Source organism: Ostrea edulis, chromosome 5 (genome assembly GCF_947568905.1).
Source record: "Ostrea edulis chromosome 5, xbOstEdul1.1, whole genome shotgun sequence".
In the NCBI taxonomy this organism is placed as follows: Eukaryota; Metazoa; Mollusca; class Bivalvia; order Ostreida; family Ostreidae; genus Ostrea; species Ostrea edulis.
This window is the reverse complement of record NC_079168.1, coordinates 15,980,689-16,004,240: the sequence shown is the minus strand read 5'-3', so window position 1 is coordinate 16,004,240 and position 23,552 is coordinate 15,980,689. Positions and strand designations below refer to the sequence as shown.

At 36.7% G+C, this 23,552-nt stretch overlaps 1 protein-coding gene and 1 long non-coding RNA gene across 2 annotated transcripts; one reads left to right on the top strand and one right to left on the bottom strand.

The window, feature by feature from the left end:
• Nucleotides 1-209: 209 nt before the first annotated feature.
• LOC125648845 (uncharacterized) lies at nt 210-4,450 on the bottom strand. The gene is made up of 2 exons (XR_007360457.2): nt 4,338-4,450; nt 210-922 (listed from the first exon to the last, which is right to left on the bottom strand). It is a non-coding gene; the product is annotated as an uncharacterized LOC125648845 (long non-coding RNA).
• Nucleotides 4,341-22,676, top strand: LOC125648818 (NFX1-type zinc finger-containing protein 1-like). Its single transcript, XM_048875806.2, has 5 exons — nt 4,341-4,609; nt 12,793-12,857; nt 12,970-13,004; nt 13,162-19,540; nt 19,780-22,676. Exons 4-5 carry the CDS (start codon nt 13,174-13,176, stop codon nt 20,850-20,852), a joined length of 7,440 nt encoding a protein of 2,479 aa, XP_048731763.2. The 5' UTR covers nt 4,341-4,609; nt 12,793-12,857; nt 12,970-13,004; nt 13,162-13,173; the 3' UTR covers nt 20,853-22,676.
• The last annotated feature ends 876 nt before the right edge of the window (nt 22,677-23,552 follow it).

Genomic DNA, 23,552 nt, shown 5'->3' with positions numbered 1-23,552 from the left:
GGGTTCCCCCATCTACACCATGTGGTCACACACTGAAAATAGCAACCCAAACAATTGGTCACCAAATCATTTTATGGTTTGTTTCCCAGTTTTACCTACTGAATCCAATGAAATGAAGGAGCCTGTCCATAAAAAGTCAAAACTTTGTATTGATTCAGATGATACCCCGGAAATCACCATGGACTCACAAAATGAAAAGACGGATATTAAATCTGATGACAATGAATTTATTAAGACAACAGAACATGATAAAGATAAAACATCTTTTGACGATTCGGATTTTTCTGATCTTGGTAAAATTGTAACAGGTGCAATAAAGTTGAACACAATGTCCTCAGCTGAAAGGATAAGTTATATTCAGAATCAACCCTTGCCAGACGATGTCGCTAAGTTAAAAACAGGTTGTGCTCAAACAACGAATACGGGTGAACTCAAAAAGACTTTATCATTTCAATATTCTTGGATGAATCAGTTTTCATGGTTGACCTTCAGCAAACTATTAAATGGCGGTCTGTGTAAGTTTTGTGTCATGTTCCCTCAGTCAGATGTCCAACATCAAAATACATTTGTTACGCAACCATTTACTGCGTATAAAACAGCCCTTGGAAAAACATCTGGCCTTTTAAAGCATTAAAATTCAGAACACCACAAGAGTGCCAAATCTGTTTATCACACAACTAAGATGACATCCGAAGTGCCATCTTCGTCTCTTCCGTATAAACTCAATCAGCAAAATCAGGCACAGTATCAGCACAACATAAAGTTGCTTGAGAAAATAGTAGATGCGATCATTCTTTGTGGGAAACAAAATATTCCTCTCCGAGGACACAGAGATGATACCACAAGTGATTCCTCAAATAAAGGTAATTTCCTGGCAATATTACAGCTGTTGGCAAAGCATGATGAGCAGCTCTGGTCTCATCTACAAAAAGCAAAAAAGAATACCTTATATACCAGCAAAACCATTCAGAATGAGGTTATCCAACTCATTGGAAATCACATCACAGGTAAAATTTTGAAGGGTTTACAAGGGAGGGGGTTTTATTCCATCATAGCCGATGAGGTAACTGACAAGTACGCTAACAAAGAAGTTTTAGTCTTGTGTCTCAGATTTCTAGATACTAGAGAACACCCTGCCATCATTAAGGAGGAATTTCTTGACTTTGCAAATATAGGCAGAACTACTGGGGAAGCAATTGCTGATAAACTTATTGAAATCCTCCGCTTGCTTGCAATTCCGATTGAGAACATGCGAGGGCAAGCAGACGATGGTGTAGCAGCAATGGTATCGGGAAAACGGGGGTGTCAGGGACGAATCAAGTCTCTAAACCAATTAGCTTTGTACACACACTGTGTCGGAGTCATGTATTGAATCTGAGCATCGCTTCAGCCTGCAAATTACCCCTTGTGAGGAATATGATAGATGTCCTTAATTCAGTGTTTCTTTTCTTTGACAGTTCCCCTAAACGACAAGGGTTTCTTGAGACTATTATAGAAAATGATGGGTCTGTAGATTTTTCCAGAAAGAAACTAGTTGGACTCTGTAAGACTAGGTGGGTTGAGCGTCATATCTGCTTTGATGTGTTCTACACTATGTACAAGTTCGTCATCAAATGTCTGCAGCACATTCTCAATCAAAACCTTGATGAAAGTACCAGTGAAGACTGGTCTTGGGATAGACAAACTAAAGTGACCGCACAGGGGCTTTTGGCTTCGATGACGTCCTTCTCTGTGTTGATAACATTTGTGTTTGTAAGGTATGTCCTAGATACAATAAAGCCTTTGACTTTCAAACTTCAGAAAAGAGATATTGACATTTTCACTGCAAGGAAGTTAATTGAGGAACACGTGGATAGGATCAAAGAAATTCGTAGAGCGGTAGATACCGAATTGGAGTCTTGCTTTAAAGATGCAAAACAAATTGCAGACGACCTTGATATAGTGATTAAAACTCCACGGGTTTGCTCCAAGCAGCAACACAGAGAAAATGTCTCCACAAGTAATCCAAGAGATTATTATAGATCTGTCGTGGCCATTCCATTTCTGGACTTTTTCCTCAGTGAATTAAATACGAGGTTTCAGAAAGAAGATCTGGCGGCATATTCGATATGATCTTTGTTGACTGTCAATGTGACAAATATTTCACACGAGGAATTGTCCAAACTTGCCTCAGAACTAATATTTAAGGGGAGCGACCTGCCTTGTCTTTCTGTAAAGGACTTGAAGAAAGAACTGAGATTGGAGACGTTATTGTGTTAACATGAGCAAAGAAACTTCAGACAAACTCTGCAATCTGCTCAATCTTTTTAACTTTGTAGATGGGGACGTTTTCCCGAACGTGAAAATTCTTCTTCACATTGGATGTGTTTTACCTATCACAACATGTGAGGCCGAAAGATCCTTTTCTGGATTAAGACGCATCAAGAGTTACATGCGCAGTACTACGCAAGAGGACAGATTGACTGGGCTTGCACTAATGCATCTTCACCATTCATTAGAAATTGACCAAAAGGAAATTGTACAATCATTTATCAGACAATGAAAACGAAGATTATTTCAGTCAAGTCTCTTTAGCTAAATAACACTTCCTACCAGAAAACATCAATACACGACAAAAAGGTCGCCCGCGTGGTGCAGTGGTTATATAGAGCGTTTTCTTCGAGAGTTGGAAAATAAAGGGCGGAACATTATATCACAGGTTCGATTTTGTGAAAAGGTTCGACCCCCGTCCCCTGGAAAAATTTCTGGATCGGCGCCTGTTGGGCCTCTTGTATCTCCATAATTTTACCATGCCAATGGGCCTCTTTTACAATGTCGCCTACATATATTTTCCACTGCACTTGTTTTGAGATATATGTTCGCATTGTGCGAACAAGTATCCAGGTACAAAATGATGGGGAATATTTAGGTAGAGAATGGTAGCGCATATCTAGGTAGACATTGGTGGAAATAGTCCATGTAGGAATGGTGGGGGATATCCAAGTAAAAATGGCGTGGAATATATAGGTAAAGAATGGTGGGGGATATCCAGGTAAAATCTAGAATGGTGGGGGATATCTAGGAAGAGATTGGTGGGGATATCTAGGTAAAGAATGCTCGGGGATATCTAGGTAAAGATAGAATGGTGGGGGATATCTAGTTAGAGAATGGTGGTGATATTTAGATAGAGAATGGTTGGGGATCTAGGTAAAGCTAGGATGGATGGGAATATCTAAGTAGAGAAAGGTGGGGGATATCTAAGTAGTGGATGGTGGGGATATCTAGGTCGAGAATGGTTGGGAATATCTAGGTAGAGAATGGTGGGGATATCTAGGTAGAGAATGGTTGGGAATATCTAGGTAGAGAATGGCGAGGAATATGTAGGTAGAGAATGATGGGGGTACCTAGGTAGAGAATGGTGGGGAATATCTACATGAAGGTACAGAATGTTGGGAAATATTTAGGTAGAGGATAGAGGGGAATAACTAAGAGAATCATAATGTAAGGTAATTTCAGTTTTATATGATTGAAAACCCCATTACTTTTGATATTTTAGATACAATATAGTAGTTAGAGGACTGTTTTTTAAAACTGTAATTAATTGATTAAAGTGATCCCTTGACCTATAAATACTAACAACCGATCATATTGTCTACTCACGACCAGTGATGGACAATACTCTGGGCAGAAACATTGCTTTCCAAACTCTCGAGAGATCTGGGGTTACCGCTTTTAGTAGAAAGAGGCAGGTACCCGGGCACTTTGAACTTAAGTAAAAACCAGCTCCTAAATCTTACTATACCTCCCCTCAATTTTAGGAGGAATGTCACTATCAGATATTTTCTCATTACCCAGAACACTGTTTAAAGAAATAGTTCAAGAATTTTTATTCAAAAGCATACACAACAACTGACTTTACAGTACAAAAATATATGTATTGACTATCAATGTTCACATATGTATGGAAGAAATATATTTCATTTTTTGAATGAACTGCGATGCTTTACGCCAGCATGCTTCATGGAGTGGGTTAGAGCTTTACGCCAGCATGCTTCATGGAGTGGGTTAGCACTTCAGGAAAAGTATGTAGGCGTGAAGCATTGCTGTTAATAAATTCGTGTATATTTTAGAAAATTAATTTTTTTTTTATATATATGCATTTTACTTTCATTTCGAGGGTGTTCATTTCTGTCAGAATTCCTAACAGTTAAAAATCTAATATACGCACATTGTTTATATCTATATAAGGAAATGGCTACCATTTCAATTGGTAAAAATATCAAAGACAAAAACTATACGATAATGCCTTCCACGGAGCATTACCAATTGACGAACCGCAATACCCCTAGCGAACTCACTGAAAACACTTGCATTAAGAAGCAGGAAGAGCTTGGTGCAGTGGAAGATAACAACACTGCAGCTGTAGTATTGTATTCTGGGTTCCCTGACGACGTGCACCATTTGCATGTTTTTATTGACTTTGTGTAAATTCTTATAGATAGGGAATTCCGATTACTCAGCGCATATTACGTGTGCATATATTTTGTTTTTCTGAAATCCCTCCTGCTAATTACACGGAAAGTAAAGCGAAACTAAAACTCGACAAATGGACTCCATGCAGTGGATATCGGTAAGTTACGGTGGTTTAAATATCTTGTCATTTACAAAGAATACATGTTGCAGAATGATATAATGGTTAATGATTATTATACATTAAGAAACCAAACTCTGTACAGAGTGTACTTTCCCCTCCGAATAGTAATATTGGGGTTGTAGCGTAACGGAATTCACTGAGCTGACCGGAGCTTGGTGCATTATGCGCTGTTGTATGCACAGTGTTATAGGTACACCATCATCCTAATATACAGTAAACAGGGTCGAATGTATGAAAAGTGAAAGAGTGAGTGATTTCATATTGTATCACTTCTAATCAATGATGATGAAATGGGGAAAAAATCAATATATTTTGTTATAAAACATGTCAGTGCAACAGATTTAATCAAACTTTGATATCACCCCTTTCATTCAAAGACGTGTATTGTATGAGAGAAAGGATTGAAATATTTTTAATGAAATATCGTGCATAGCGACTATACGTGTAATAACCTTCGTCCAAGTCACACCAGATAATTTAAGTGAAATCGATAAATACAGGGAATCATGACACATGTTTTAACCATGCGGTATTAAAAAGGAAATAGGTTTTACGTGTATAATACGAATACATGTAGTCCATAGTATCCATAACAAGCACGTTGAATCAGAGAGAGTGGGAATGTGTGTTCGAGGTATTCCGAATCCGAATAGTTGGATATATTCCGGATTACTTGACCCCTCAGTAAAGTACCTTGTCTTTTTTTTTTTTTTTTTTTTTTTTTTAGAAATCAGTCATCTAGCCCATGCCTTGCAGTAATCAGTCACGAATAACAATGTATGCCCTATCATGTATAGAAATGATAAATTAAAAATGTTAAACTTTCCATTATGCAATTGCTCTTTTTAATTAGAATGGTCATTCGAGGTGTGATGTCAGAAGTTGAAAAAGTTTATCCGAGGTTTTTGATCTGACACCATCATTTATTATTTACTCTTGGAATAAGAGCAAGAGAAATATTGTTAGATTGGACAATTTCATCGTCTTCCGAGAAATGCTTTGAACATATTGTTGCTGTTTATACTGACTGTCTTCAGTTGCGGGTATTGCATATCATCTATTGTGTAGGCTTAATGGTACATCACACATGTATTTTATTTTGGATAGCAGGATTAAACTGTAGACAAGTAATGTAAAATTCGTGTTTAATTGATATGTATATTATTGATAACCTTCTGTTAAGGTATTTAATATATTACCAACATATTTCATTTCTAATAAATGAATGATTGGTATGATTTTTGTAATCATGGTATCATTTTGAAGGATTTATCAAATAAAAATAACCCACCATAGGAAATTACAAAATTTTGATATCTGCTTAATTAATTTATTTCACCTTGAAATTTACATTAAAGTCTATTGGAAGAGTACACTCTAAAAACAATGTTTAGGTTTGGAACACTTTTTAAACGTGTTTAGGTCTAAACGTGTTTAGGATTGTGCTTATATCCTAAACGCGAAGTGTAATAAACATGTTCTACCCTAAACATGTTCAGACTGAGAACATGTTTAGCTATGCAAAAATACAGTATCTAAACACAAAATAACATGCTAAACACTTGCTAAACACATTCCTAAACGTCTAAACACAATCCTAAACGTCTATGCGTTTAGGTTTTGAACATGATAAGCTTAGTAACATTGTTGACATTAGTTTTACAGTCTTCATGTAGAATATTCCTGTCTTCTGTAAATGAAATTCGAATTGCAGAAAAAATTGCATGTCAGAATTGCCATACTTCAAACTGCTATAGTGTACCAGGTCCCGATAGTGACCATAGTGTACATCATACGCCGTATTGCAAGTATACACTGTCGAGGTCGATATCCAAAATTGATGGAACCATTAGAAGAGCCGTCTATGGGCTTCAACCCTTTCCTGTTGGAAATGAGCAGAGTTTAGGAGTATCCAGAAAATTTTATCTGGAATTCCATTTCAACTTGAACAGGTCTGGACACATACATATTGAATTTTAAAAAATAGTGTAATTCATTGTCTCTGGTATTAGACGTGCCTTTAGTGTTAATTTAAACCAATGCATCACTCTTACTTTGCATTGGAACAAAATTCATTTAAATCTTGTGAAAGAGAACATCAGTTGCAATTGATGCCCCCCCCCCTTTTTTTTAATTCAACATGTGACAGTGCCTGTTATGCGAAAACTAGCATATCAAAGACAAAAAAATTGTTGAAGTTGTACTTGCCGGGTGATATTTAACCATGTATAGTTTACTTCTTATATGTGCATAAGTGATTTTTAATGGTTTTGTCTTTAACATGTATCGCGGAAATGTCAACCGTGTTGTTTCGGCAATTAGAATATAGAAATAGACTTGCAATGTAATTTGAGAAGAACCGCCCAAACCCGTGTAGTGATTTTGGGGGGGGGGGGGGGGGGGGGGGGGGGGGGTGGATTTTTAGTATTTCTGGTCGGGCTCGGAGTCCTCTGAGCCTGCACGTGATTTTCTCTCTCTCTTACCCGCGAACTCTAGGCAATCGGACGTGTTTTAGAAAGTGCAGCAGTGTAGTTATTGTATTTGTTAACCCCTTGCAAGTTGTTCTGTGTATTTGTGAATATATCTGTTTATAAGTGTTTTCCGGTGTTCTTTGTGTGTAGGAAATCACTTTACCCGCATTGTTCGATTTGAAACATCATGGATCCCATAGACACAGTTTGTAATGCAAGGGATATTCTTGCTAGATTTTGCAATGTTATTCTCCTATAATAGAAGAGAAAGCTACTATTTAAGACTCTTTAATGCTGTGGATTGAGTTTTAAATAGAAGGTTAGCAAATCATTTTGTAATTGAGACAAAGTCAAAACCTAAATACAAGGAGAACTAAACATGTTCAAAACCTAAACACAAAAGAGGTAAACGTGTTCAAAACCTAAACACAATAAGGGTAAACATGTTCAAAACCTAAACATAATAAGGGTTAAACATGTTCTACACCTAAACATTAAAAGAATTAAACATGTTCAAAACCTAAACACATTGGATTAAACATGTTTAAAACCTAAACACAGAAAGTGTTAAACATGTTTAGATTTAGAACGCGTTCAAAACTGTACACAAGAAATGTGTTTAACTTTGTGTTTAGGATCTAAACACCATTTTTAGAGTGTATGTATTATCAAAATATATTTAAAAAGAAATTGTATTTTCATACGAATCTCTTGGTAAAAAGTTACATAAAAAAATTTCTTTATAAAAATATGAAATAAAATTAATCATTTACCACAGATATTTATAGAAAATTTGATTTTTCTAATTTCTATGAAGGGCGGATAATTCTTCTAAAGAGTTTTTAAGTGCACAAAGATCGGCTTCTAATCATTTACCAATTTTGTGAATTTGACCTATTTCACTTTCATCATTATTTAACAATAAACACTTATCTTGATTTAAATCGTTCAGAATTGTGCAATCCTCTTTCGTTATACATTGAATGCCTTTTTAAAAAAAACCAATTTTGAAAAGCTTATCGTTGTAAGATCCGCCACTCTTTAGATGGGTAAATGTCATCATCAGTGACATTTATTCCTGTTTTTACCGGCGGAGCAGAAGGGGACTATTAGTTTGAATTCTCTTACTCCTCTTCCCACCTTTGCGTTTCTAGGGGGCCGTATTTGCCCTATTTTCGATTTTGCATTCTGTATAGGATGATGAGATTGATTACTTTCCTTATCTTCATCTTATTTACATACACGTGAAATTGACAGAATAGCCACTGTTGGCATAGCCTATTTGATACCGGTTTTGTTCGGTTTAAGGTAAAGTTATCATATTTATGCCCCTTCAAAGAAAAGGGGCATATTGCTTTGCACCGGTATGTCAGTTGGTCGGTAGACCACATGTCCGCTTAATGTTTTGCGAACCATTTACTTGATCAGAATGAGATTTCATATGTGAGTTGGTTAGAAGAGGACCTTATTAATATTTAGATTAAAGGTCATGTTCAATCCACTCTGGACATAGGAAGACATTGTCTGCTCATTACCTGGTACAATAGATGACCCCTATTTATTTTGATGTCACATGGTCAAAGGAAAAGGGTCAAACTGGACTTAGAAAACTGTCCGCTCAATATCATAAGAACCCTTTGCTTGCCTGACAGACATCAAACTTGGAACACTGGTACATCCTATGGAGTACATGTCCCCTATAGATTTTGAGGTCACATGGTCAAAGGTTAAGAGTGAACTGGACATAGGAATATACTGTGAGAACCCTTTGCTTAACAGACACGGAACTTGGCACACTGGTACATATTAAAGAGAAAATTACCCCTATTCTTTATGAGGTCACTTGGTCAAAGGTCAAACTGACAACACAGGAAGACGCTATCCGCTCAATATCATGAGAACCCTTTGCTTGCCTGACAGACTTCACATTTGGAACTCTGGTACATCCTATCGAGTACATGTCCCTTATTGATTTTGAAGTCACATGGTCAATGGTTAAGGGCATCAAACTTGGTACACTGGTACATCCTAAGAACAAAACGACCCCTATTGATTTTTAAAAGGTGACAAGGCCAAGTGTCAAACTGGACATAGGAAGATACTGTCCGCTCAATATCTTGAGAACCCTTTGTTTGGAAGACAGCAGACATGGTACACTGGTATTAATTTTGGGTTCACATGGTCAAGGGTCAAACTGGACATAGCAATATATTGTCTTTTATATTTTAAGAATCATTTACTTCATTGCCACCAAATTTCGTAGACTGGTATATCCTAAGGAGTAGGTGATCTCTATTGATTTTTAGGTCACATGGTCAAAGGCCAATTGCCAATCTTCTCTGGACATAGTAAGATGTTTGCTCAATATCTTGAATTGTTTTGGCACTACTATAAATCAAATGATGCATTATTTAACCAGTTTCAATTTTGCATTACGGAAGGGGGGCATATATGTTTAACAAACATTTCTTGTTTATATATAGATTTCTCATGGCAAGACCTTGATATATATGTACTTCGGTATTTGATCTTGTGACCTTGACCTGGAAGTTTGACCTACTTTCAGTAAAAGTTTTACCTATCTAATATCTCCGGAACTATTTAAGATATAGCTTTCATATTTTGAATATAGATTTCTCATGACAAGTTCTTCATATCATACATATATGTTTTGTATATAGGTTTCTTATGGCAAGGTCTTTTATATCATTCCATGATCTATGACCTTGTGAACTTGGTCTTATCCAGAACAGCAAGATCATGTTAGTCATATAATTAAATGTATGTACTTTATGATCAAATTACTTTAGTCATGACCAGTGGGCATGGGGCCGGTAGGGGGCATGTATCGCTTATCAATACTTACAGAATGTATGTTACATATGTAGTCTTCTACCGCCGGAGTCACAGAGAAATACTAGTTTACATTCCGTCTGTCACAAATTAGTTTCCCGCGAACGTTTTTTCATCTTGCTCTGATTTAGGAATCTGAAATTTGATATGTGGTTTACTACTGTATGTTTACAGATCAATTGCGTTTAAGGTACCTCACAGTTGAATGATTTTATGGGACTTTGTACCGAATATAGTTTGTCTTTACTTATAGAATCTGAAGGATCACTTCAGGGTAATAAAAGAAAAAACTGATAGGGAAGACAATTTTTCCGGAAAAGTTACATTATTATATCAACTTGCATTGATTTTTTTTTTAATTTTCAAAACATATTTTGAAGTTTTCAAATTTACAATTTGAACCAAAAATTCATTATTTGCGATGCTGAAATTAACCTTCAAAGCTGACCTTAACAGTTTTTCCCTCTTGCACCACGTTTTTGGCACGATTTTGTTTTGCCTTGAAGTCCTTCAGGACAGGCCAGGGCCCATTTTACAAAACAACTTACGACAAGGTCGCAAATTAAAACGTTTCTGAGACTTCATTTTCAGAATTATTTTTTCACAATTTTACATTGTCTTGAATAAACGAGAAAATTCCAGTATGTAACGTTGGTCGTAAGTTCTTGTAAAACGCACCCCTGCCCTCGAAGTCCTTTCTTCCTGAATGAAATTGTGATATTTTGATAGGTTGCAACTTACAATTTGATTTTTAGAGATCCCTTTCCTGGGGTCGAAATTCACCCTCCTCCCCCCCCCCCCCCCCCCCCAAAGAAACCCACAAAAAATTAGGGAAGATGTTTTTTGACAACCTGCCTCATATATTGAAGTTAGAATAGCTCAGTAAGGAACACCGCTGTCAGTGTATGCCGAGGTTTTATGTCATGGTTCGAATCCACCTCACGCTACACTTAATTTCCTTTTTATTTTTAATTTCGCCTTTTAACATTCTTTTTATATATATATTTTTTATAAATATGTGTATGTTTTCCTCAATAATCTAGTCGAAATACATGCTCAATGTTTGCCAATCAAGAACTTCTTAGGAAGAGAGTTCTGTTGTTGGACAATACTGAGTAACAGGGGAATTCCGTTTCTGGGGATAAACGTGTGCATTGGCGATGTTCTATGTCCAAAGTTTACAAAAATATGAAATGTGCCATCTGAATACATTATATCATGCTATTTCAGGGTAAAGATCTATTACTAGTAAAGGCGTCCTCCTATATCCACATACTAAAGCATTGGAATTGCTTTGTCTAAAGTCATAAAGTAGAACGAATATGGATGATCTATTTGAAAAGACTAGAACCGAATTCGGCCCAATACGTTTTTTTCTTTGTTACCCTGAATTGATCCTTTGATATGCGGTTATCGAATACGTCGATAGACATTTGGTTTCACTTTCGTTTCAGTTTAATCATTCCAACAAATACTGTAAAACTTCGTCTCATGGTTGACTGAATTATGCTTGTGTTCTGTCTAGTTTCCTGTATTGTTTATTGTGTGAGTTTATATAAGTAAAGCATACCAATCTGATTCAGTGCATCTATCTTACAAGAAATCAAAATTATATTTCCTGGTATTACAAAATCATATCTACACGCTCATGAAGAATATATACGATTATAGATTTTTCGATTTGAACACACACGATATTTACACATCACGCGCCAACAGTGCGGGTAGAAAGGTTTGTATGTTGTAAAAACGAAAATGCCGATCTTTTTATGCTTTATTGTACAGAATAGTGGAAGACGACCCGGTGAGGTTGTTCTTATAAAGCTCGAGGCTAAGGATATGAATAAAGTGTTGTTGTTCTATGTGACGATAAAGACACCTTTGTCTGCAGATGATCGTTGACAAATTTTGAATATCAAAATTAAAGAAAATATAAAAACAACAACCCCAAAACGGTACAATTGAACTTCCATGGTGATCGCACGCAGAATATTATAGTCTAGTCAATGAATGTCATAACCCGTGGCCTTTTTTTTTTTTACTGGACTATCAAACGACTTGACTTGGGAGCGGTTGGGGACATGTATTGCTATACAATACTTACAGAATGATAATATATGCCATTCTAAAATACTTGTAGCATTTATTGTTGAAGGCTGATTAGCCGAGATTACATGTACTACATCTTCGCTATCCAAGGGTGACGGTCCACAGTGTTTCTCTATTCACCCGCCCTAGTATTCCCGTGCCTCCTTCTAAAATCGTGTCGTAATGTCGACCCCCATGTTTGAACGCAGGCTATGTCACAGCATTTTAAAAATTATAGAGACAAAGCGATCGCATGCTTCTATTCTGGGTTTCTTTAAAAGTTTTTAATTGGATCCGATTACATCTTCTCTGTTGGCATGCTGTTCCGTGAAGGTCTCCTTGTTTAATGAGTACGAGAGTAACACGAATTTTCATTGGCTAATGCTAATGGACATAACTTTATATAACCAATAGGTGGCGCGATTTCAGTCACTAAATCCGCCAAGTGTGAATAGGGAAAATTGTGGATCGTCATCCTCGCCTAGCAAAGATGCTACATGTATTACTTTGACAGTCGTAGCTACATTACAGTGCAGTTACTTTGAAAACCAAAGTTGTTTCTTTCACTATGTGTTACTTATTTTCAGCTTCCCTATATATAAAAATAAAATTATGAGGCCGTTAATTTTCTACAAGGTATATAATCTGGTTTAGAAAGACTGTTCCTCTTGATTGGTCAATATTTGACTTCATAATATTCGTTGTGTGGAAAATATAACAATTTTCTTTTATTTACTTTTTAAACAGGAAAAGCAAAAGAAGAAGAGGACGGTACAAGAACCCATTCTTCACCAAGCCCATCCCCGAATATGGTAATTTTTAAAAAAAAAATGTTAATTACATGTTGGATGTATGGTTAATGAATTATTTTTTCATCAATTATGATACATACTAACTCTATGGTATTCTTTGAAACATTTTCAGATTCATCAAAAAGAGACACATGCTGCAAATATCTGGTAATTCAATCTGCAAGATTTTTTTCTTAATGATTTGTGAAGATTTTGAAATAATGTTATCAATAATTCATTTATATGAATAAACATTTGCTGTTATTAAATTTTGTTAGGAGTGTTGCTTGTTCTTGCATTATACATTGTGTATATTTTTTCACAGAAATTTACGACAATGTCTTCGCGAGAGGGGATCAAAACTTACTCTAATTCAGAACTTGAGGATTTTATAAGTCTTCCAGTTCATGACACCTTGAAAAATCCCATTTGGTCGGGGAGGCGATTTCAAGAGACAAGTTTGGATTTTAGCAGTACAGAAAATGCTTTATTATTCATGAAAGTTTTCACAAAAATTGTCACTTACGACGAACCTTCATTACAAATTCAGATCAACAAAATTCTTTCAGAGGTTGCAAGTGACAAATATTTCTCAAAAATAATTGGACTTTTGAGTAGAATTGAAGCAAGGTCGTCGGAAGTTAGTGAAGAATGGTTAGAAATATTTGAAAATATAACTAAATTTCTCCAACAATTGTGTAGCAAAATTCCAACTTCTGCTTTGGGATCCTTGGGATTGTGTACCTATTTGATTAACATAATTCCGAGACTTGTATCAGCATGCAGTGATGAAACGTTGAACAACTGTCTACTAACCATACAATCTGACGCTGAGGCTATCCAAAGAAGCATTTCCCAAAACTTGATCAGACCTCAAATAGAAAAAAGAAAACAAAAACAAGATCGAAGGAAACCGCCAAACGATTTTCGCGAGATACCCATTCTTCCAACCAGAGATGATATTTTCTATAAACCTTTCCTGAGAAAAAATTTGACGGATGGATATTACGACAACTTGGACCATTATTTAGATGTCCAGTTCAGACTTCTAAGGGAGGACTGCATTGCACAGTTGAGAAGTGGCATATTTGAATACATCCAGGCAAAGATCATACATGCAAACAGGGAAATAAGAAAATTGCAGGATGTCAAGCTATACAAAAATGTAAACATTGTGTCCAAAGAAACATCAATTAATGGCCCATTGTATGAAATCAGATTAGACCCACACCATGTTGATCGCATAAGGTGGGAAAGAAGCAAACGATTATTGTACGGTTCACTGTTATGCCTTTCGCCCGACGACTTTGACACACTATATTTCGCCGCGATCGAGAACTCTGATCATGACAAAATTAAAAGCGATTGCACCATAAAAGTAAGGATGCGAAAAGAAAAAGGTCAGAAAGAGATTCCTATGAATTTACCAATGACAATGGTTGAGAGTACAGCATATTTTGAGTCGTATAGACATGTTTTATCCTCTTTGCAGACCCTGACGGAAGATGATTTACCATTTAAGCGATACATAGTGGAGGGTCAGAAGGACATGAAACTCCCATCATACATAGAGGAAGATAAACAGATAGAATATGACCTAGGACCGATTATCAATAAAGATGTCATATTTAAAAGATCTGAACGCAGGGATAATCAAATTACATGTAGGTTACTATCGGACGAATGGCCATCAGCAGAAGAACTTCATCTTGATAATTCACAGTTTCTAGCATTGAAATATGCTCTAACAAGAGAGTTTGCTGTTATACAAGGTCCTCCTGGTACAGGAAAGACGCACGTAGGTTTGGAAATAGCAAAAGTCTTGTTACATAACAAAAAACATTGGATGAATGAAGAACAAGTTTATGAGACGTTTCAATATAGGGGTCGTTTTGGAAGACGCGCTCCCCTTCCCATCGCAAATGAAACTTCTTGTGCAATGTTGATAGTCTGTTATACAAATCATGCCTTAGATCAATTCATGGAAGGCATCATAAAATTTTTGGATCCAGCGTCTGAATTGCAATGGGGATCTAAACTTGTACGTGTTGGTTCAAGATGTTCAAACCCCCAAATTGAAAAATTTTCATTGAAGAACAAAAGACGAGAATTACGTCATTTAGAAATCAATCACGAAATATATTTAAATCAGCTAAAGGAAACATTTAGAAAAATATCTGAAATTAAATGGATGTTGACAAAATCTATCCAGAATGTATTTGGTGAGGAAATTTTGAGTCCTTGGGTCGAAGAGGTTGACGATCTGTTAAAAAACAGTCGTAAATTCAACATGCTTAAGTGGTTGAAAATTGACGTGGATTCGTTGCGCCAGATTGCATTCAAAGATTATGAAAAATTTGAAGTCGCAAAAGCAGTAGAAGAAAATGATGTCGCAGTCGCAGCAAAGGGTGAAGAGATGGAAAAAATAATAATCGAGACAGAAGCTGCACTCATCAACGCTGAAAGACATGTTGAAGACGATGACTTTGAAGTTGAATTCAAATTTGATGAAATTGGGGTCAGCATGGATTTGATAGCAAAATCAGTTTTGGAAAATGGTGAATTTGACAAAACATTTGAAAAGCTATTAAAAGATCACACAAGGAAAGCAAAATTGAAGATTCTAAGTGACGATATGATGGATCCGCATGAGGTTGAAAGGACGGTTAAAAAGCCGTGGAAAATGAATGTTAATCAGAGGTGGAGAATGTATAGATACTTTATTCATAAGATGCAACAAAAAGCCAAACAAATGCTTAGAGAGGAGGAGACAAAATATGATGAAATTCATGAAAATTATTCACGTGAAAAGCAAAAGATCGATCGTGAAATTTTATTACACTCGGCGATTATTGCAATGACTACTTCAGGAGCAGCAAGGTATCAAGATGTATTGAGAGAAGTTGGACCTCGAGTAATCATTGTTGAGGAAGCAGCTGAAGTGTTGGAGGCACACATTATTGCAACGTTAAATCCAAATTGCGAACATCTTATTTTGATTGGCGACCACAAACAATTAGAGCCAAAACCTGCAGTGTTTGAACTGGCTGAAAAATATAATCTGGCTCTATCGATGTTTGAGAGGATGATAAATCTAGGCTTACCTTACGTTTGTCTTGAACGGCAACATCGGATGCGTCCAGAGATTTCGCAATTGGTTCGCCCTGTGTATGGAAAACTTGTAGATAATGAAAATGTTTTTGAATATGAACATGTCAAGGGTATTGAAAAAGATGTTTACTTTATATCACATAGTAAGGAGGAATCCAGAAAGGAAGAGACTCAAAGCTACTGGAATGACCATGAAGCTCTTTACATTCAAAACCTTACACGTTATCTGCTCAAACAGGGATATACAACAAATCAAATTACAGTCCTTACACCATATTCAGGTCAAATGTTTCGGATTCGAGATCTTATGCCTAGGAGTGAATTTGAAGGCATTCGAATTTCAATACTTGATAACTATCAGGGAGAAGAAAATGACCTTGTTCTTTTGTCTCTTGTCAGAAGTAACAAAGAAGGCAAAATTGGCTTCCTAAATCGAGAAAATAGAGTGTGCGTAGCTTTATCCAGAGCAAAACATGGCCTCTATGTCATTGGAAATTTTGAAATTATCCGGAAGTTTTCTTATCGATGCAAGTTGTGGGGTAGAGCTATTAAAACGATGGAGAAAAATGGATCAATTGGGAAGGGCCTGCCACTGTACTGCAGAAATCACAAATCAACTCGCATACAAGCCGTAAACCATGAAGATTTTCGGAAAGCACCCGAGGGAGGATGTTCCCTTCCTTGTGATGTAAGACGAAATTGTGGACATGCATGTAATCTCTTTTGTCATCCAAGAGACCCTTATCATAAGGAAATAATATGCGAAAAGTCTTGCTCAAACGTTTGTGAACGTAACCACAAATGTAAGAAATCGTGCCATTTCCCCGACGATTGCATGTGTGATGTTAAAGTGGAAAAAACTTTGCCTTGTGGGCATACATTAACATTACCTTGCCACATGGATCCGGATATAATCAAATGTAAAGAACGGGTTGAGAAAGAACTTCCTTGTTGTCACTCTGGTGTTATGGCTTGCTTTGAAAATCCTCTCGTGTTCATTTGTAAAGTTGTAGTTGAGAGAGAATTGAACTGTGGACATGTAAAGGAGCTACCGTGCAATGTCGATTTTAAGAATTTTAGATGCAATGTGATTGTCCTCAAAAAACTTAAATGTGAACATGACGCAGAGATGTATTGCTGGAGGAGTCCTTATAGGTTTAAGTGTGACAAGATTGTTCATAGAGTATTGAGTTGCAATCATGAAAAAGATTTGGAGTGCCATATTGATGTGAAATACTACAAGTGTATGGAAAAGGTGATTAAACAACTTCCATGTTCCCATGAATGTGAATTGCAATGCCATGAGAGTGTTGACATTGTTAAATGCCAGGAATATGTCACGGAAAAAAGAAGGCTCAGTTTATCCACCAATACGTTATTACTACGAGTCCGTTATATCAGCACATCACAATCTAGTTGTGAACATTTTTACACCAGAAAATGTCACGAAAATGCATTGCTCTTTCAAAGAAACAACCCCTGCAAAGAACTTATCAAAAAAGAATTGGCATGTGGGCATGAGATTGAAATTGCTTGTCATAGACGGAATGATGAAATTCAATGTCGAACGATGGTAATGACAAATTTCCAATGTCATCATGAAAATATATCAGTGCACTGCCACTTGAAAGGCGGTAAAAAATGTCATTCTAGGTGTGGACAATTATGCGAAATGAAACACGAATGCCAGCAAGAATGTCATTTCCCAGATCCATGCACTTGTAAAGAAAATGTGAAAAAGCAAAAGGAATGTGGTCATATAGTAGCTACCAAGTGCTATAAGGACGTATCAAAAATAGATTGTGAAGAACCGGTAGAGTACAAGTTGCAATGCGGACATGTGAAAATTCTTGCTTGCAAGGTTGATATCGACAACGTTCAATGCAATACAAACGTTGTAAAAAGATTAAAATGTCAGCACACTCTTTCTTTACCATGCTATATGAACCCCGATAATCCAAGTATAAAATGTTCAGCAAAAACAAAGAAGGTAATATCATCCTGTGGACACGAAGTTTTGACCCAGTGCTATAAAAATCCCGAATCAGAAACTTGCAAGGAAAACGTTATCATTGCTCGACCAGACTGTGGACATGATACAGAAATATTGTGTAACTTGAAGAAAAGGTTACAAGCTGGCTCGATAAAACTCGATTTCGTCCTATCAAAATTGTCATTATGCAAAACTCCTGTGATTGTAAAGTTGGCATGCGGACATTCGTTAAAGACATCCTGTTCGAAGCAAGAAACGAAAAACTTTCAATGCAAGGAACCATGTACATCGGTCCTTTCATGTGGTCACTTGTGCAAGGGTTCTTGTTCAGAATGTAAAAGTAACTTTCATCATAAAGAGTGTCAAAAGAACTGTGACAAATTACTCGTTTGTGGTCATCAGTGCAAAAGTACATCTTGTGGAGGATGTGTCCTATGTCCTAACTCGTGCAGTTTTGGGTGTTCTCATTTTACATGTACTCACCCATGCAAACAAGTCTGTGAATTGTGTACAAAGCCCTGCGATTGGACGTGTATTCATTACAAATGCTCGAAACAATGTTTCGAAGTTTGTGATCGCCCAAAATGTAATGAAAGGTGCACGACAAAATTGACATGTGGTCACCAGTGCGTTGGATTCTGTGGAGACCCCTGTCCCAAACTTTGTAAGAAGTGCAACCATAAAGAAGTAATGAGAATTTCAAAAGTCAAAGGAAGTCTCTTCGTTCAACTCCAAGATTGCGGACATATCTTCGATTCAAAATTCATTGATGAGTACATGGAAAGTGTGATTGACGTATTTTCAGTAAAGCAGTGTCCAAAATGTTCTAGAATTATCAAATGGCATCCACGATATCATATTCAGCTCAAGAATCAAAATATCATTCTTAACAAGATTAGAAGCACGATTGATTCCGTATCAAGGAGGTTACACGTCTCTGTATTCCCTCTACTTGTCAGTGATGGTGAAAATTGTTTTGACTACCTAAAAAAGTTCGGGACATTTTCGGCTGCAAATGAACAATCTCTACAACAAGATAATGAATATTTACTGACGTCAGCAAAAAGCATGCTGCAGTCCTTGAAGCATTTAATTCAGCAGAAAAATCTAGGAAACCAAGCTATCCATGCTATTTATGCAAAAATAGAAGTTATATGTGCGTTTTGGAAATTATTCATTGTGATGCACTGTAACGAATTTTCGGGAGAAGAAGAATCAACGCAATATTTAGGAATTCCAGAGACGGAAACTTCCAGTAATTCTGATGATGATTCAGAGGACGATTACAACAATAGTACAAGCCAACCCAATGCAGGCAAGCAGGATCCTGTTAATACGAATAAGGAAGAAGTCTTCAATGTCAAGTCAAGATGTAAAGAATATGCAAGATTCAAACGTAACTTAGACGTCTTGCAAGATGCCTTTGTTAGATATGAAAATGGTGATGAAAACTGGGCAAGAAATATTGAAGGGAGGCTGAGATATTTCATGCCTTTTCTCACGGATATAGGAAAAGCATGGACACTTACAGCTGACAAGTTTCCTAGGCTGATTGCTGCAGTTGATATTCATGCTGAAACCTGGGAAATGTGTAAACATGGTAAATATACTGCTAATTTCACTTAGTATCAATCATTTAATTGCGCTGTAATGTGCAATGGATTATTGTTATTAAACGATTGTTGACAGGTTTGTATATCCAAAAATGTGAATTACAGATTTATATGTTGTGATTCAAATTATCTTAAGTTATACTACCACTAAATCACAATATTTGAATATTGTAATTTAATGGTAGTATAAATTGTAAAACTCACAAATTTTATATTTTACCTTCAGGTCACCCCTTCAGCTCTGTGAACGGAATTAGTCATTGCATTACCTGCTATGGATTGGATAAAATTTCACTGCAAACGTTTCAAATTCCAAAAACAGAGATAAATAAGCCTCGCCATGATGACTATAGAGCACAAGGTGCCCGACCAAAAACTCAGAGAAATCAGGACGAAAAGTGGCAAGTGTCTTACAAACAGAGCAGTTATGATAAGGGGAAGAGGAATCAAAGACAGAAAAAAGGTTCCTTTGGAGACGACAGAGAACTCCAACATGAGGGTCAGTTACCTGGCAATAAGAAGACCCAGAGTGAAGGAGAAAGTGGAAATGAGTTTTTAAATCGTTGGAACCAAATATCTTCAAGTCAGGCTCAGATAAATTTGGAGACATTTTCAGGAAATATACAAGAACGAAGAGAGACCGCGAAATCAAGTCAGTTAAGGAGATTTGGTCGAGCAAATGACTTTAACCAGCAATTTCAAGAAAATCATTCAAGATACAACCAAAGGAATGTATATGCAGAAAGGGAAACTACGAACCAATCTATCGTTTTGGATGGAAACTGGACAGGAATAAATAAAACAACCTTTGAACACGAATACGAACCGGTACATCAAGATCACGGGCGAGGAAGATATGAACAGGACCATCGAGGAAAGTGGAGAGGAAGAGGGTATGAACAGATGCCTCGAGGAAGAGGAAGTGATCAGGAGTCTCGAGGAAGAGGTGGAAGATTTGAGCAGGAGTTTCGAGGAAGGGGAAGCAGAGGATATGATCAGGAGTCTCGAGAAATGGGAAGAGGATATGATCAGGGGTCTCGAGAAATGGGAAGAGGATATGATCAGGGGTCTCGAGAAATGGGAAGAGGATATGATCAGGGGTCTCGAGGAAGAGGATATGATCAGGGGTCTCAAGGAAGAGGATATGATCAGGGGTCTCGAGGAAGAGGATATGATCAGGGGTCTCGAGGAAGAGGATATGATCAGGGGTCTCGAGGAAGAGGATATGATCAGAGGTCTCGAGGAAGGGGAAGGGGAGGGAGGTGGTCTAGACGAGGTGGAAGAAGAGGAGGACGATAAAATTCTGCTTTAATGGAAAATGAACAAGGATTTGTGCTTTAGATTTTCATGCGCACACTGTTGGATCAGTTTTGTATATATTTTACATGAAGAAATTTAAACATTTATATATATATATGTTTATGTAAACTTCATGAACACATAAGTGTCCTCTGCTGTTAATTTGTTTGTTTAACCATGTGACTCAATTTTCCCATTAGCTGCAAATAATATAACAATATCGCTAAGTGTGTCTCTCAAGGTCGAATACCAGTAAATGCACACACACACACACATACAGAAACACACACGATTTTTTTCTACGCTTCCAAAATGTAATAATTTCTTATATATACTCTTAGAGTTATGTCTTGAGGAACTCCTGAAATCATCAAATGAATTATCTAGGACTCATCCTTTCGAAAATCGTGATTCCAGGGCTGGTTGTGACAAAATCATGTCATTGCTTGTCATTTAAAAATTAATCGATGGGAATGAATTACCGATTTGAAGTCGGTAGTATATATTTGATTATAGAATATGGAATATAAACTCTGGCATACAGATTTTAGGAAGACTGTTTTGACAGACCGTCAAACCTGTGAAGCCCGACAGATGAAGATGACCGACTTCTTTAAGAAGTAAAGTATAAATGATTATGCTAGTTACTAATATTTTTTTTTTTGGTTTACATATAGTACTTCATTATTTGTTTTAGTACATGCGGTACACAGTTTTGTATATTTGTTTGTAGTGCTACATGTACAACATAAGCATATAGAAATACACTGTAATGTATATTTTAATATTAGCGCTTTGAAATGCATGTAAATGTTAAGATTGTATATTGTTTAAATTCCTTCTCGAGAATATTTCACTCATATGGAGACGTCACCAATGCCGGTGAAGGGCTGCAAAATTTAGGTCTTTGCTCGGCACTTATGGCCAGTGAGCAGGGAGGGATCTTTATCGTACCACACCTGCTGTGACACAGGACCTCGGTTATTGCAGTCTCATCCGAAGGACAGTCCTATTTAGTCACCTCTTACGACAAGCTAGGGGTACTGGAGACCTATTCTAACCCGGATCCCCACGGGATTAAATGTTAAGATTATTGTGATTTATATACATATGTGGAATTAAATGGTGAGATGTGTTTAATTCACTACACATCAATATTAAAGTAAGCATATTGGCTACTTATATGAAGATCTATAATATGCGTTTCAGTTATCCGGACGCCTCATTTATCCTTACGATTTTGTTAGTAACCAAAATGTCCGGATTAATGAGGCTCCACTGTAATGTATCATCAATTAACTTCCTTGTGCTGAGTGAGTGTGTTGTATGCAAGCAATGCGTACCCAAGGACATGGACAGACTGACCAATAACTACATGCGTATGCACGACTGGTTCTAACTCGCGCCATATTCCCGCCACTGCCTTACCGATCGGACACTCCCTGCTAGTCACATGGGTAGGACAGATCAGTTATTGCTTACAACAAAATGTGTAATATATTCAGAACTTATGTCCCGATAAGATTCTATTCCATGTGTTTAGTTTAAATGTCTATGTCTTATTGTGCTGTCTGTGTAAAATCGTTTATTTGTTATATTAGTACTTTAATTTCAAGCTTTATGTTATGATTGTGATTTAATGAAGTGAAGAATCATGAAATACCCAAAAAGATTGAGAGTCTGATATCTTTACCACGGTTACATATAATATATATAGTATTATTTACTAGTATTGATTAGTATACAGAAATGAATGATAACGTAATTATTGTTGCTGGTTTCAGACTAATTATATTTAGTATCAATAAATTACAGTGAAATGTGTATTTTGTAGTTTTTCCAGTGTATGATAAATTCCTACTGCAGTTAAACTTCATTTTCCCGAGTTTTCGGAATTCACTGTTGTCATCATACATGTTACACCAACTCCCCTGTTAACGAATAATTGGTAGAAGGGAAGCAAAATGTCCGAGCAAATCATGTCTGGGGCATATAACTTTGTAACAAAGAAACATTAGGTGCTCACAAATCACACGGTGCTTGTTGATGACCTAATGATATATCGCCCTGGTTCAAGTCATTTGCTGATGGTCAATGTAAGAAAAAGATCGTGTCTGGAACAGAATTTTGTAACAAAAAACCATTTGATTGATTGATTGATTTGACACATTTTTTGCTTGTGACCTGAGCTTGAGTGTATCGTGACCCCGACCCAAGGTCTTTTGTGTAAGATCAAGGACACCCAAGAAAAAGTTTAAATGTCATCTCGATACATTAACCTTACAAAGAAGCATAAGGTACTTTTGACAACAACTCGAATGAATGTGTGGATTTTGAAATATGGGCCAGTTTGAATAAGCCCCTCTTCCTCTAGGGGAGGGGTTCCCATCAGGGCAGATCAAAGAATTGCACTCCTCGACAAACGATGATGCACATTATGGAGCTCCAAATGGACAAACTCAATTAATTAAAGATATATATTATTATTTGAAGATATCATAAATTCATTTGATGCACGCAACAATTCAATTGAAGATCTCTTCAAATGGTATCTTCAATTCTGAATTATTGCGCTCATTAATTGAATTGGCGATAACATTAATTATTCTGCTGAACTGAAGCGCTCTCTAATTGAACTGTTGCTCTCTTCAAATGACTTGAAGGTATCATTTATTGAATTGGTGCGCGCTACAATTCAAT